This window comes from Talpa occidentalis, unplaced genomic scaffold (genome assembly GCF_014898055.3).
Source record: "Talpa occidentalis isolate TD23 unplaced genomic scaffold, MPIMG_talOcc4v2.1 talOcc4.11, whole genome shotgun sequence".
Classification (NCBI taxonomy): Eukaryota; Metazoa; Chordata; class Mammalia; order Eulipotyphla; family Talpidae; genus Talpa; species Talpa occidentalis.
Window position 1 is genome coordinate 22,386,543 of NW_023601104.1, and position 14,804 is coordinate 22,401,346.

Below are 14,804 nucleotides of genomic sequence, written 5' to 3' on the forward strand. Positions count from 1 at the left end.
GAAACACATTGAAAAGCAGCTACTTTAGGGCCTCCCTGGTGGCGCAGGGGGTTAAGTCTCAGTACTATGAAACTATCTGCAGTCACTGCAACATGAGTTCGATCCCCAGCCAGGGAGCTGACTCACATGGCGCACCAGACGTCTGTCTCACCCACTGGTCCCCTCAGCAGTGTATTTCAGTCAACCTGCCTGTCTGTTCCCTCCTCTGTCTCTGGGGAATCCTCTCAACCATGGCACCTCTGGCCTGTACTCTAGTTCTTGTATGCATAAATAAAATATCTTAAAAAAAAGGAAATTAAACCTTATCGTTTTTAGTAGGGATTGATGATAGGAGTAGGGAGCTAGAATAACCTATTTATATTAAAACACTAATAATATATGAACAAAACTCTCTTACAATGAAAACATTGTATTTTTAAAAATACCAGATCAATAAACAAGAGCACATACCATGAATTATTAGCAGAGTTAGACACATATTTGTAAAGGTATACCTGACATACACTATGTTAACCTCCAAAACAGCACCACTATTCTGAACCTAACCATCTAGTCCTAGAAAAAGTAGCTAATTTTTCTAGACTCTTAAAATGGAACTATTTCAATTATCAGTATTGGTTTAAGACTTATCTTCTTCTGCAAAAGCAGATTCTCACCTGAGGTTGGGGCAATAGTATGAATTCTAAAAAGCAGCAACCTGAATAACAGCCAAACTATTTCAATATTTTTTCAGTTATTTAAATGGTTTTTCTGCAATGTGACTAGATTCAACCTTAAAAAAAATTATATTTTAGGGCCTCCCCTGGTGGCGCAGCAGTTGAGTGCTGGGCTGAGAAGCTGCCCGCAGCCTCTGCAGCGCTGGTTAGATCCTGGTTAGATCCGTGGCCACCTGCAGGGGTCCCACATGGCGCACAGATCTCTCCTGCCATGCCTGCTGGTCCCCTCGGCAGTGTATTTCATCAGTCTGCCTGCTCTGATGCACTGTGGCTCTGGTGAATTCTCTCACCCTCCCGCACTTCTGAATGTACCCAGTGCTTGTATAAATAAATAAATAAATCTTTTTTAAAAATTATATATTATTGGCCATATATTCAACATTATAAAAGCAAGGACAATGTTTGGTTAAATATATAACACAGAACATTTGCTTTGTTACCCAGCTACCTATTTTTACAGATAAGACAATTAAGGCTCAAAATAATTGATATCTCTAAACTCACTGAAGGCACCAGCAACAGGGAAGGTAGTTTGTTTTTCCTGCCGTTTAGCCATCCTTTCTACTTTTCCACACCAGCTCCCAGCTAAAAATACATACCAGATATTGGAATTTGCCAACTTCATAATTTACTTATGAAACAACTGTAAGAACTACACAAACCTAGGAACTCAAGAACACTAAATATTATTTTTCATAAAAATATGGAAAATGTGCATCCTTCCCTTCTATTTTGAATTGATTTATTCTACTCCAAGTACTTTTCTGGAATACAACACATGGTGTAAAAAATACAGCCAGTTTTGCTCAGCATACAGTAGTTCACTAAAAGACTGTTTTCTTTTCATCTATCTCAACTTGTCACTTAGGCCGCTAATGACTACTGGCCTTTACACACTAAATACAGATATTCATAGCCACAACTTTTTCTGGCATAACTATCTTCTTGAAACTGAAGCATACACAAAGAATGTTAACTTGAGAAAGAGAAACAGTGAGATCTCTGCCTAATACAAATAATATCTAGAACTAACATTTCAATAATAACCACTCAAAATTTGCCTGCAACTTTCTGTGGGCCAGTTAACATACTATAGTGTCTAATTCTTTTGTCTTTATTCACCTTCTCTCCTTCCTGTCCTCTGAAGATGCTACCATCATTATTACATCATTATCTGCAGTTAGTCAAGCTGTGTCTGCTCAAAACAAGTCTATGATACCTCTGATTTAGCTGAAAAGATTTCTATGAACCAGTCACCTAACCACCAACCTACCACACAGCAAATATTATTCAGTGGGCAGTTAATTTTATACAGTTTTACTTCTCTCCATGCAGAGCACCCCAAGATATTTTAACATTTACCACATATGTAGATTTCACTTATCTTTTGAACTATGCTATTCATCACATCAAGAAAATAGAAGGCTAAAAAAGAAAAGGTGCTGAGTAAACAGGGTTAAATGAAATTTGTTTACTCCCTGACTGGATATCCCTGAGGAAAGATCTAATGTACTGAAATCAAAATGAATGGGCCGGGGCCTCCCTGGTGGTACAAGGGGTTAAGTGTCAGCAATATGAAGCTCTCTGCAGTCACTGCAGCACAAGTTCAACTCCCAGCCAGGGAGCTACCCATATGGCACAGCAGACCTCCCCTGTCTCACCTGCTGCTCCCCTCAGCAGTGCATTTCAGTCAGTCTGCCTGTTCTGTTCCCCACTCTGTCTCCAGTGAGTCCTCTTACCCACCCCCTCCCCATACCTCTGGCCTGTATCCCAGTTCTTGTATACATAAATAAAAATAATTCTTAAAAAAAATGAATGGGCCTACAGAAGGGTGAACTTTTATTAGCAGTTTTCAACACACTGTGTGTGAAAAAGAAATGGAGAGGCAACATCATTCCAACTTAGATAATGACCCAAACACAATTTTTAAAATCAAGCTTCTTTCACAATACTTAAAATATTAAATAGTTCTTCAACCAATAACTTAGCATTGATAACACTAAAAAAAAGTAGAATATCAAGCATAAGACAAAGCAGTTAAAATAACTAATGGCCCACTAAAATTTGGAAAGACATTTTCTACTACTTTCAGAAACACTGGTGATTCTCAACCAGAAGTGAGGTGCCTCCCAAAACAAGTTTCGGTTGTCACAAGTGGGAGGGGTTGCTGTGGCATCTAAGAGAGGTCAAGGGTGCTGGTACATATCCCACATTACACAAGAAAACCAACACAATGAAGCTTTATCTAGCCCAAAATGTCAACAGCATCAAAGCTGAGAAATCTTGAAAAATGTGATCAACAGCCAGAAAAAAAAAAATTACTGTTCAAGTGGATGATCCACTGATCCATTCTAACTTAGTTAAGGGGACGAACAAAAACACTCTATAAAACAAAAGGCTTTTGGGCCTCCCTGGTGGTGCAGGGGTTGAGTCTCAGTGCTATCAAGCTATCGCCAGCCACTGCAGCATGTGTTAGATCCATGGCCTGAGAGATGATCCACATGGCTCAGGGAACTCTCCTGCCTCGCCCACTGCTCTCCTCAGCAGTGTACTTCAGCTGATCTGCCTGTTCTACTCCACACTCTGTCTCTGGTGAGTCCTCTCAGCCGCCACACCTCTGGTCTTCACCCCAGTTCTTATATGCATAAATAAATCTTTTTTTTAAAGGCTATTTTGGAGCATGATTCCAGAAGAAGGTGATTTACTTAGAGAAAGTAATTGTTATCAAGCAGCATCATTTAAAAAAAAAAGTCACACCATTTTAACAGGGAATAACTATAGCTTCATAACATACACTAAAAAAATTTTTCTTGTTAAAGAACTAAGGAGTAAGGATATAAATTTGAAATTAGAAAACAATGGTTACATTCTCCAAGTCACTTGCTTAATCCAGCCACTACAAATACCACTACAAATATATATATGGAAACATATAAATGCTAAGGCTATGTACATATACATATATATGTACATATATATATACATGCATATATATATATGGCAAACCTTCCAGAAACTCAACATTTTTAACACATGCCCTCTGCTCATCATTAAAAGCTCATCAAAAGCAGTTTCTGAGAACAAGAATTCAAAAAAAAAGAATGCAAAAGTCAGGAAAGTATTTGTCAGATTAGTGTCAGAGACCTTTGTAAGGATGATGCCTTTATCCTCTGCAAAACATATCCCTATGGTGGTTCACTTGGCTTCAGAATTGCAGTCACTGAAAAGGTAACTGAAAAAGTTACCTTTTTTGTATATCACCATTGGCAACTGTTGACTTGGAGTTTGGTCTGTGCACATTACCACTTTAGAGCAACTGCCAAAATTGCTTCAATGACTGCAACTATACCCTTCTCTTCCTCTCATATTTACTGTTTTTAAAATGCTTTAACTAAAAGTCTGCACACCACAAACTCTCAAAAGTATTAAAATAAGTCTTGATGGACTAATTTGCAGTACAATTTTTATAATTTTTCTTAAAATACCTCAATGACAGCTGTTTTTAAAATTCATATGAGCTGCAGCAAAATGCTGACTCAACATTATTGATTATTTTTCATATAAATAGTAATTGCCAATTTAAAAGCTGAAAGCAATCAATCCTAATTAAGCGAGCCTGACTATGAGAGGTAAAAATCTTCCCTCTAAACCATAGTCAAAGATAATAGTTTTCAAAAAAGTAACCTTGAAAGCATTTACTTATTAAGTGAAATACTCCTTCAACCTAAAATCCTCCTTAAAAGGCTTGTTTTTTGCTATGCTTTTTCACTCCTCTGAACTTCATCAATAGACCCAGCTGTTAAATTCAGGAGCAATGACAACAAATCCCTGGGCAAACAACTGCAGAGAGGAAGGCTCTTTAGAATATTCAGAGACAGTTGACAAAAGAGGGACATACTAAATACCCTTTCAAAATTCCATTAAGAGGGCCTCCCCAGTGGCGCAGTGGGTTGAGCAGTGGGTTGAGCACAGTGCTGTGAAGCTGTCCACAGGCTCTGCAGCGCGGGTTCGATTCCTGGCCGGCTGGGGAGATTCCCACATGGCACAGCAGACCTCTCCTGTCATGCCCGCTGCGCCCCTCAGCAGTGCTTTGGTCCCGTCTGCCTGTTCTGCTCCCCACTCTGTCTCTGGCAAATCCTCTCACCCTCCCACGCCTCTGGCCTGTATCCCAGCTATTGTAGGAATAAAAAATAAATCTTAAAAAAAATTTCATTAAGAAACTGGACAGAAATGAACAAACACACTTACCTACATCTTAAAGAAAATTATATTTCTATCCCTCAATGAATCCGGAATGTCTAATAAATAAAAAATCCAACAATTTGAACAACAGTGAGATAGTGTTACAGGTCTCTGAAGATGAGAAATGATCCTCACTAATCAAATGAAAAGTGGGAAAAACTGGTTCCATTACCCAGAGATTATGAGACATCTGATAAACCTTTTAAGTAGATAGATGTTAAGGACCAAGTGTCATTGTAAGTAAGCCTCCAGAGCTGTATGTGCTTTTACTTCCCTGACTTAACTTACGCAAATTTAAAATGGCCAATTTTTATGATAATCATGTACTCCTGAACCATACCCCTTCTTTTAAAGACGATCTTTTCAGGACCCAGAGAGCACCATCTAAACCATATATCCAGTGCCGAGAGACTGAGACTTTGTCTCTAAATGCCACAGTTCTGTTTTATTTTTCCAAAAATCAAAAGATTTCTGCATGTGTCAGCATTCTTGAATTAAAGCAGGTGATTTCAAGTGAACATGCACACAGGAAAGAGATGCCGTCCTTTACAGTATCTATAATTCTCAATAAAAAGTGCAATGTAGCAAAATTTTCCCATCTTGGACCCAGGGTTATCAACAAAATTCAAAATCTAGGCTGTTTCACTGTTCTTATCTTTCCTGTTTCAATGTATTCTCTCTCCTGCTCTCTCTCTCTCTCTTTTTACTTACACACAACTCTTAAATGTATTCTACGTATTTTAACCTCACATTTCAGAATCAAGTTTGGGTTATAATTTATATATTACTCCTTAAGATAGAAACCACATTCACAGAACAGTTTCTCATTAATCTCATAAAATCCCTCAAGTTTCTTCTCAATTTTAAAATGTTATTAAAGTAAAACCACCTACATTCTTTTAAAGGAAACAATTGCCTCTAGCTTAAGTTATAGAAATGGACCCCCAAACAACTTTATGAATGCCAAAACTAACCTCAAATTTTGAAAAATAATCCATTGTAAAATTACAATAATTCATATGGTCTTTCAGCTACAAATGTTCAACTGAAAAACTATTTTTCACCCAAGTAAACAGTACTGAAAAACCTAAGAAATATAAACCAGCTATATATTCCCTTTCCCTCTATCCTAAGACTTCAATTTCCACCTTTTATGGAAAGGAAATAAACATCTAGCTTCCTGTTCAATCACTAGCTTACAGCCAGTCTTTTACACATCACAGAACACAACCCGCCTCCTCCTTTACTTCTCTCAAATGTCTCTTATCTTAATTTAAACCTGTTGAAATATGAGACCGTTTTACCACACTAATGCTTTCCTATGAGATTTATCTTACTTATTTCAACATAAAGTATGCAAGAAACGTCAAGATGTCTATAGATTATTTTTTACTCCAAAAATCTTTCAATTATTTATGCAGTGAAGACTTGGTACCCATGAAAGTGAAATTTTGCTATGCCAAACTATTGAAATTTATAAGAAATGGTTTAATCTTGTTTCTACTATTGTACACAACTAGAAAAAGGGCCTCTCACATCACTCCCCTTTCTGTTTTAATTACATGAAAATGTAAAATGACTATCAATAAAAAGGATTACCTTAAAAAAACCTAAATATTACTTTAACCCTATACTTTCCTTTAAAAATGGGTTGTCTTAGAAAAACTGAGTTAGACAAATTCTTTTGTGCTTGGATGAACAACAGGAAAGCAAAGCCTCCAGGCCTTTGGGGAGGAACCTAGTCCCCACAGTCCAGCTCTGATGTGCCTGGGAGATAAGGCTCCATAGTGACACTTAAGGAAAGGCCTGTTCACATTTGAATTTCTGCATTCCTCAAGAACAATTCATGGCAATAACTAACTTTGCAGAAGAACTACATGAAAGCTTTGGCCAATGAATGAGGGTCATCTGCTCTTTATCACAAGGGTAAACCTCATCCTGGCCACTTTCTAACCTTTTAACCCTGTGAATTCCTAATTTACACATGAATAATGGAATTCTTGCCTAGAGTGCAACTTTCAGCTTCTAGTTCCTAAGTTTAGAAATCAAGACTTGATAGTCTGTGGTTAAAAATCTAAAACTTCTACAGATACAAATTTTAGGTTTCCAGGTGCTATATTATTACACTTGAGAACCAAAAGCAATGTTTGCTGACAAAATCCTTGATCAGAAAATAAAAAGAACACACTTGCTCCCTGCTGCTATCAGTAACTAGGAGAGAGCTATTTAAAAAAAAAAAAAAAAAAAACACACCAGAATGTCCACTTAATGCCTATTCTCTTCCTGTTTAATATGTATAACATCTCTACCCTGAACACAGGACAGTCATTTGAGCCTGCAGCAATTGGACCTTATCAGACAGCAGAACTAACTTTGTGAATTTAGAACATCTAAGAAACCTCAAATTTCTAAAGAAAAAGCTAAATTCACTGTGCATCTTTTATTTTTAAATCCATAATAATAACTGCAATTTCCTAGCAAAATGCCTCCTCAGAATTAAAGAAACTGAATGAATATGAAATATATGTTCCCTCAATTGCAGATTACAGTTGGTATTCAGTAACAATGAAATAGCCTACATAAATTCACTGGAAAGTTTCTGATACTTTACCACAATAGTTCACAATGGTTCAATTCTAATCAAATATTTATCATCAACAATTTTTATAAAGATACAAAAATCTAAATATAGTTAAGGAGCCTGTACCAACATTTGTTAAGACTCTTTAGGTGTTGTTTATGAAGTTTGAAAGCTCTGTGTGTTTTCAACGTATTTCTGGGTGTCCGAGAGTTCTGTCAGGCTTCTCAGGAGGTCCTGGAAATAATGTGTGGTCATAACACTCCTATTTTTAGGCCTATCGGCCCCCCCTTCACCCGTTCATCCTGGCCCCTTCTCCAGTGGCAAGGTAATAATACAAGTTCCTGGTATGAAAACACGAGATTTCACAAACCCCAAAGGATGGAAAAAAAATGCAACTCTATAGTTACATTAGACAAAAATGAACAGAACATTAGCATAAAAAGCAATATTCTGAAAATAATACTGTACATAAAAAAACACGACTCAACTTCCCCAATAAAGACTTTTAGTCAAAGATTACATCAAAAAAAGGAAACTCTATCAGGAATTCTCTTGGAGGGATTAGAACCGAAAGCTTTTTACTTTTCTGACATATTTCAATATAAAAATATCTGTGCTTGTAGTGTATTTTCTACAACAAAACATGACTTTACAAATAATACCAGATGGCATAAATATGATCACGGACTGTTAAAGTCTCCCAGGAAACCACTTTCTATTTTCAATTGTATAGACCTTGAAGAAACGGTTTCCTAAAGATTACATCTTTATCTCAAAAGCTCCTTCTTTTCATTGTTCATCCTGTAAATGATCAATTTGTACATAAAGTACAAAATCTCTTTTTTGGATTAACAGAGCATTTAGTTGGGATGCCTATAATACTATTTCTAATATAAAGGTATTGGGATTTTTTTAAAGATTTAAATTGTGTATTGTAATCTTGAGTGCTGTGTGCTTGATTACCTGAAGAGGTGGGCAGCTACAGTGGAAACAAGGAGCTTCTATCTATCTTAAGGCCCATCTTCACCCTCCACAGCTATTATGTCAACCACCAAGCAATGGATCACTTGGACAAATGGCTGATCTGATGGAATTGTTAAAGCAAGGGAAATTATTAGACTAACCTTATGACAATTGGGAAAAAGTGGGCAGACCTGGTTTATAGTCTATTATGCATAATTTGGAAATGGCATAATCTCTTTCCTTCCCAGCAAGAAAAGACTAGAAATACTTCAATGGCCTCTCTTATAATTAAAAAGCAACATGGGTGATCTTAAAGCAGTTCGAGAAATAGAAGACTGGGCTGTAAGAAAGATTTGGTATTCTAGGGCCATCTACAAAGCACAAAGATTTGCTTGTGCTTTTCAACTGTAATTACTAATTTCCAGAAGAAGAGACTTTAGAACAACTTTTTGTTGTGCTGGCAAAACTTCTACACCAAACTGTGTTCAAAGTATCAAAACTTAAATTTATATAAAGCCACCTCACCAAATTTTAGTCTTCTAAACCTAATTCGACTTTTGTTTTCACTCATTTGAATTTATTTTCCCTCGGATTTCTCTGTATGTCTTAGCATCAGCTATTATCTTCAGGAAAATTCTCAATGATTATGTAATCCTTAGTTACCATATTTGGAATCAAGAAATCATCAAAATGTAACAAGAAGAAAAGTTAACAATCAAGAAATTAAACACTTACTTGATAAGGTAAGATGAGCTTTTTGACTAAGAATGGCTCCATATTTGTTCATTGCCAAGCACTGATAAAATCCTTCATCAGATTGTTCTCCTCGCTTGCCTTCTACCTCAGTGATGTATAAAGAGCCGTTAGACAGAACCTGGATCCGTTTATTTTCAGAGACTTTTGCTCCATTTTTCAACCATGTGACCTTAATGGGAACTTCTCCATGAGCCTGGCAATCTAAAGTGACTGGGTCCTTTCTTGTGACAGTTACATCCTGTGGTTCTTTTACAAAAAACAGTTCACTAAAGCACCACACTCCTATAAAGAAAAAGGGGGAAAGGTATACACAGAATTACAGATATAAAATAATTTTAACACACAATTATAAACAAATCATAGTACTTAACTTACACATTAATAAACCAAGTTTATAAATGAATCTAAGTTTCAGGAAAACTTTTCAACAAATCAAACCTATCATCTTTCACAACAGCTACTTAAAAATTTCAATAACTTCCATGTCTCCTAAGAATTGTGTTCTCAAGCTCCTTGCTAGAGGTTCAAAATCATCAAGAAGACTCATGAGCACAAGCTGTTTGCTACTTTTACAAGCTTGTCAAAAAGATCTTGAACAGAGTAAGTCGTAAAAGTCTAATTTTACAAGAAATCATTAGCAAAACTCCAACTCTGTGAACAAGCAAGTTTATTTCCTTGTCCCTTGAAGTGTTTTTGGAGCCGTTGGCACCTACTCCTTTGGGAAGTGCATTTATCTTTTGTGACAAATTATAAGTCTGCATTTTAATATAAAAGAAGCCCATTTACTTAATTTCTGTAGAGTAAAAGAAATATTTAAAGGACTGTTGACTTTGAAAGGTGGGTAATGCTTGCTGCTTGTACTCAGTGCTCAGTGGGTGATCGAATTAGGAAACTTACTAATTTTTTTAGAACTTCCAACTGTTGGGGGAAAGTGTGACTAATTAGTCCTTAAGTCTAATAGGGATAGGAGATTGCTTAATCAACCAATATTCATTTTTATCAGAACAGAGGAAAGGCTTTATCTTAAGCATACACATCCCTCCCTGTCCCCGCCAGGATAAAGGATCCCATGACCCCCTGATATCATGTCACCTCCTGCCTTCAGAGCAAAGGTTGGCTAAAGTCTTGGGTATTGAAGGAGTTCTGTTAAGTATTAGAGATTTGGGGAGAACGTTTCATCTTTCTTCTGATTGTTTTGAATTCATGACTACGAGCCATCAGGATTGATTTCCCTGTTTCTCATCAAGGCAGGTTCTTGGAAACTTCACACACCGGTCATGCTCCCACGCCCAGGCCTCAGACTTCTCCTGAAGGTTCGCCTAGGGCGATGCGAGCCCCCCAGCGCCGCAAGAACTACTCCGGAAGGCGCCCATTGTGTTTCCGAGTCACATCTGACTTTGATCTTTTTCTCATGCTCACAGAAAACTAACCCCTCCTGGAAAGCCGCGAGTTCTGGGTTTGTAACCTGCAAATAAGCAAAATAACCCATTCTCCTAAACTCCTCTTCCCCCTCCCTCTTACCACTTGACATTTTTTATCTCTGGGAATAAACCAACTCAGATGCAAAGAGAAAAATCAGTTCATTCAAGTTTGCGCAAGGCTAACCTGGTTGCGAGAAATAAATCGTATTTAGAGCCCTTCCTTCCCAGCTTCGGGTACCTTTTACCCTCCCCTCTGGAGGATGAACCGGCCACGCACTTCCCTCCCTCGGCTCTTTGCAATCCCATCCTTCTCACCTCCTCCTCCCTGCAGCCTGGTCGGGTAACCTGGGAGCTCTAGGGGTGCAGCCCCGCTGCCTGCTCGCCCCACCACCCCCGCCCTAGAACACAGGGGAGCCCCCACTGCCAACAGCGGGAGCCGCGCGGAGCCACGGCGCCCCTTGCGTGGCGAAGCTGCCACTAAGGAAACAATATAAATAAAGCCACGTGCGGCCTCGGCTGCCCCGGCCGGCGCGCGCGGCGAGGAGCCGGGCTGACCGCAGGGGCGAGGACGCGGCCAGAGCCCGGACAATGGCGCGCGGGGGAAGCGGGGAGAGTGGACAGCGGTGGCCAGGACCCCGCAGCCCGCGGCCGGGGGAGCCCAGCTGGGAGGGGGGCGCGCGCCGGGAGAGGCGCCCCCAGCCCAGCGCGCGCCCCTGAGCGCCCCGCGGCAACTCGCGCCTCCGACGGAGGCGCAGGATGGGGGCAGGGGCCGGTGGTCAGCGCCGCCGTGGACACCCCGCGGGCCTCCCCCCGCCCCCCACACCCGCTCGCGCTTCCCCCACCCCACTCGCGCCTGCCCGCTCCCCGCGGCCACAGAGGAAAGCGCGCCTACCTGGCACGGAGCCGAGGAGCAGGAGCGCGCGGAGCAGCATCCCTGGCGGCCGCCGCCGGGCGAGGGGTCGCGGGGAAGGCGCCATTCAGCGGGGCTGCGCGGGCATGCTCCCCCGCCGCCCCGCAGCTGCTGTCCGCCGGCCCCCGCCTCCGGGGCTCCCCGCGCCGCGGCCGCACGCGCGCAGCCTGGGCTTCCCGCTCGGCACCTCCCCGCGCGGCGCGGCCGGCGCTGGGCTCTGGGGCCGCGGCGAGGCGGGCGCACGGACACCCGCTCGCGGGAGGAGGGGGCGCGGAGTCCGGCCCGGGGGCGGAGTGAGGCGCGGCCGCAGGGGCGGGGGCGCGCACTGGACAGCGCCGCGGCTGCCGGCCTGGGGACTACTTTCTACATCTGGCCCCTGGTCTGGGGACCGCGAGGTCGGCGCGGCCGGCGGAGGGAGACGCCGGGAGGGGCCCCGTGGCGGCCGGGTCGCGGCCCCGGGTTGGGGGGGGAGGGGGCGGCCCCCGCCGGCCCCTGCTGGACAATGCACCTGGGGGTCAAGCCCCGGCTGAGGGGCCTCGGCCCGCGGCCCCGCCCCCGGTCTCCCCGCCAGCGTCGAGGACAGAGCCACAAAGGCCGAGCCGGCCGGCCCTGCCTGCCCCCGGGGCCCCTCTCCTGCCGGCTTGTTTAGGATTCGGGGACGGAGGGGGCGGGGTGCTGGAGGGATGGTGTTGAGAGACGTGGAAAGGCCGGAGACTTCTCCCCTGATGGCCCCTGCCCATCCCCCCCGCCTTCCCTCACACGCCGAGGCCCTTTGGAGGGAAAACTATTTCCCACTTGAGAGATTTGTCAACTCCACTGGAGGCATCTCCGGGTGATAAGCCCCCCACTTTGGAGGGCGCTTCTTATCCTCCCTGCCCCCATCGGTGCTGCGCTCACTAAGAAAATCGCCGCAGCGTACCCTGAAATGAACAACTGTCTTTTGGGGAGACCTTTGATGGGCTTCTTCAAGTTAGTCAAGTTCTCTTTATTCGTAAGAACTGTGCACACAAAAGGCCCTGTCCTAAGAGTGGAGGCGAGATCAAGACACTACAGTCTCAGAGCTTGCTGGGGGGGCAGGGGAGGGAGGCAGATTTCGGACCACCTGGTTAGAACTTAAACTGATCGGGAAAGACTAATGTGAATTTTTCACATCTCTTAAAAGTAAGGCTAACGAGAAGTTTGAAAGTACACTTAAAAATGTAAGCAGATTGCTTAACGTGGGGCTCACAGAGCATTTACATGTGGATTAGCGTTGTTAATCCAAAACTGAATGCATGGCACATGATAGGGTGTAAGGCTAAAAGCTAACAATGAAAGCTGAGACACCAGCACACCACCTTTAAAGCATGTTCCCAAAATCCTCCTTATTGAAAAAAAAAAAAAAATAGCGGGGGGGGGGGTGGGGGGAGGGATCAACAGTTTATTGTATATAACAAGGATCAGTCTCTTTCAACTTAACTACATGCAAAACAGCAATAGCCTGCCCTATATTGCCTCCTAAGCCTTACTTATAATTTAGATGAATTTGAACTATTTCTAAACATCCGAATGGAGGTTCATGGAAACAAGGATGTTTCATTTCACTTTGCAAGGATGTTTTAAGTAGGTGATAAATTAAATTTACACGAAATGATATTCACTGTTTGTGCTAAACTTTGGGTTTTTTTTTTTTCTTTTATTGCACAACATTCTTCTTCTCTTGACTCCCCCTTCTCTTAGTTCTTTTAACTGACCCTAAGTGCTCATATTTCCTGGATAAGAATTGCTAATAAGATGCTTTTATGCTCTCTCTCTTGAATAAATCAGAAGAATAAAGGCTGGCAGAGTAGAGAGAAGCTAAAAAGCAAAGGAAGAACTTTTTTTTAACTGCCACTGTGCCTTTTCCTTAACATTTCAGTTAATCATAGGAGACTCTGATTCCTATAAAATGGCTTTGGACCTTGAGTTGCATAGAGGAGGAAAAAAGCATTGCACCTAATATGAAATAAGATATCTATGATACATATAATAAAAATACATTTAATAAAATACAAATATTATATTTTATAATGTAATGAGTTTTTTTAAAACCCTGTTGAGTTTTTCTGATATTTTCTTTCCTATACGGGGCAGTAATAGACTTACTATGTTGATGTAATTATACTATATTTATAAATTTGCAGTATACCCAAGGATATTCATTAATAAGTGGTTACTGGAACCAGAACCCACATCTTATGATTTCAGTTTGTTGCTCCTACTACCATATGACACTTTTTGCTTTTAATTTAAACTTTTTTCTTTTTCTTTTCCTTCCTTTTTTTTCTCCTTCCTGATTCTTTTTTTAAATACCTATTCCTTTGGCTTCAGAATTTATAGCATACTTCTGTTATAGGACAGGGAGAGGGGCAGCCCAAAACCCCGCAAACCTGCCTATTCTAAATGGGTTCTGCCATCTGCCGCATCAACACAAAACATAGGAGACTTTAATGAAAAGGAACTTTAATAAAACTAGGAAACAATACAGGTAAGGCAAAGAATCTAGTTTCTAAATCAAGCACCCAAAGTTACCCATCCCCTCGTGGGTAAAAGTCCATCCAAATGGGATTGGCCCAGAGCAAGGCCCCAAGGCCTGCCACAAGTCTAAACCATCTTCCAGTGGGGACCCACAGAAAAGGGTCACAAACAACCAGACAAGCCGGGAAGGAAAAGAGCAAAATCAACATCAAGATAAAAGCTGCCATTGTCACCTCCCCATGGGTCTCACCCACATCTGTGTCACCCAGTCTATGACCAAAAGACAAGCGCAGTTTCTTCACGTGTCTCTAGGCTCCATGTGCCTCCTCCAGGTCTCCTGGCTCCATCCTGCTTCCTACCTCAGTCTCTTCTTCAGCTTCTCCTCTTCCTGCTCAGCTCCACCCTCCCTTGGGTGGGGCAGGGAACCTCCCCCTTTCCTGGGGACCACCCTGTTACACTTCTTGGAATAACAGGGTATGTGTGTTCTTGGACAGTTACATTTTCTTTCATGTAACTGTCTTATATCGTGTCTCATGACATGTACTAGGCTGCATTAGCTACTTAAGGAATAGTTAACCAATTCTCAAATACCCCACAGATTCCAGCACAGTACCTTACATATAGTAGGTAATGCTGCAGTGGTTAAGAGAATCGTTTTTGGTGCCTGACAAGTAGAATTCAAATTTCATTATTACACTGACAAGTTATACTCACAAACG

The 14,804-nt window shown here is 41.6% G+C and overlaps 1 protein-coding gene across 1 annotated transcript in view; it reads right to left on the minus strand.

The window, feature by feature from the left end:
• The window catches only part of PRTG (protogenin), a 122,523-nt gene extending 110,818 nt beyond the window's left edge, over positions 1-11,705 (minus strand). Inside the window, exons 1-2 of the mRNA XM_037502537.2 lie at positions 11,572-11,705; positions 9,238-9,540 (exon numbers count right to left, since the gene is read on the minus strand). Coding sequence (XP_037358434.1) covers positions 9,238-9,540; positions 11,572-11,656 — 388 coding nt within the window. The 5' untranslated portion in view covers positions 11,657-11,705. The remainder of the gene's footprint in view (positions 1-9,237; positions 9,541-11,571) is intronic.
• Positions 11,706-14,804: the final 3,099 nt, after the last annotated feature.